The 963-nt window shown below is 43.8% G+C and overlaps 1 protein-coding gene across 1 annotated transcript; it reads right to left on the bottom strand.

Moving 5' to 3' along the window:
* Nucleotides 1-23: 23 nt before the first annotated feature.
* LOC104774451 (P-loop NTPase domain-containing protein LPA1 homolog 2-like) lies at nt 24-837 on the bottom strand (the record flags this gene model as incomplete). The annotated part of the gene is made up of 2 exons (XM_010499053.1): nt 24-62; nt 118-837. Coding segments are annotated over 2 exons (759 nt in total), but the record flags the coding sequence as incomplete, so codon positions are not given.
* Between the last annotated feature and the right edge of the window lie 126 nt (nt 838-963).

A 963-nucleotide genomic window follows, 5' to 3' on the forward strand; every position in this document is an offset into this window, starting at 1 on the left:
CTTCATCGCTCCCATTTACAGACTGGTCCTCCTTCAGCTGCATGGAGGACATGGTAAACAACCTTCACAAAATGCAAAACAATTACGTCTTTACACATTGATTAGTGTAGGATATACCTCTTTCGAAGGCCCATCAGATATCCGTGGCGAACTGCAGCAAGAAGAGTAATGCCTGCTGCCGGTTTCAATTAAATCTGCTCTTGACTCATCCACACTCCCGGCATGGCTAGTTGCGCCATCACTGGGCCATGCGCTGATCCCAAAGTGACCAAACTGAAGATTCACTGGTTCAACTTTATGTAGCTGATGCTCTGATCTACCCTCTGTCTCAGTATCGACGACGGGCTTCCTGATCTTATCAAGAGAACCAACAGGCCAAGTTTTTGCTACAGTACCATCAGTATTGCAAAGAGCCATAAAACGCCTAGAGGAGCCTTGTCTTTGGATCACCTGAAACATTCCCTTTGAACTTAATGAATTGGCTGCACATTGGTTTCTGTGCTCGTCGTCGATAACAGAAACGGTGTTTGTGGTTATATCGTAGAGCTTGTCTCCTGTTTCACGTCTACGCAGGCAACCAAAGACCGTCGCGTGAATTGTAGCCACACTCTTGTCAACATTTGTGTTGTTTATCTTAGGAACGAGATGTTTGTCAGCTCGTTTACATAGATAATCCTGTATTGTTCTGATGTTACGTATATATTTTACATACTTATTCTTCTCTGGGTCCAAGGTCATGTACTTGGCTCGGACTGCAAACCGTTCCAAGTGTTTCTCCTCGTTGGCGATGTATACCATGAAGGGGACAATCGAAGGGTGCTTTTTCATCAGTCCCATCTGCACAAAGGAAAAAAGAAAAGAAAAAGTTAGATTTAAAAGACCTAGTACTAGTAGCCATGATCACATTGTGTACTGAGATACAGGTAAGACTTACCACAAAGTTAAGGCTTAAGTGGACCCCTT

This window comes from Camelina sativa, unplaced genomic scaffold, assembly GCF_000633955.1.
Source record: "Camelina sativa cultivar DH55 unplaced genomic scaffold, Cs unpScaffold02918, whole genome shotgun sequence".
Taxonomy (NCBI): Eukaryota; Viridiplantae; Streptophyta; class Magnoliopsida; order Brassicales; family Brassicaceae; genus Camelina; species Camelina sativa.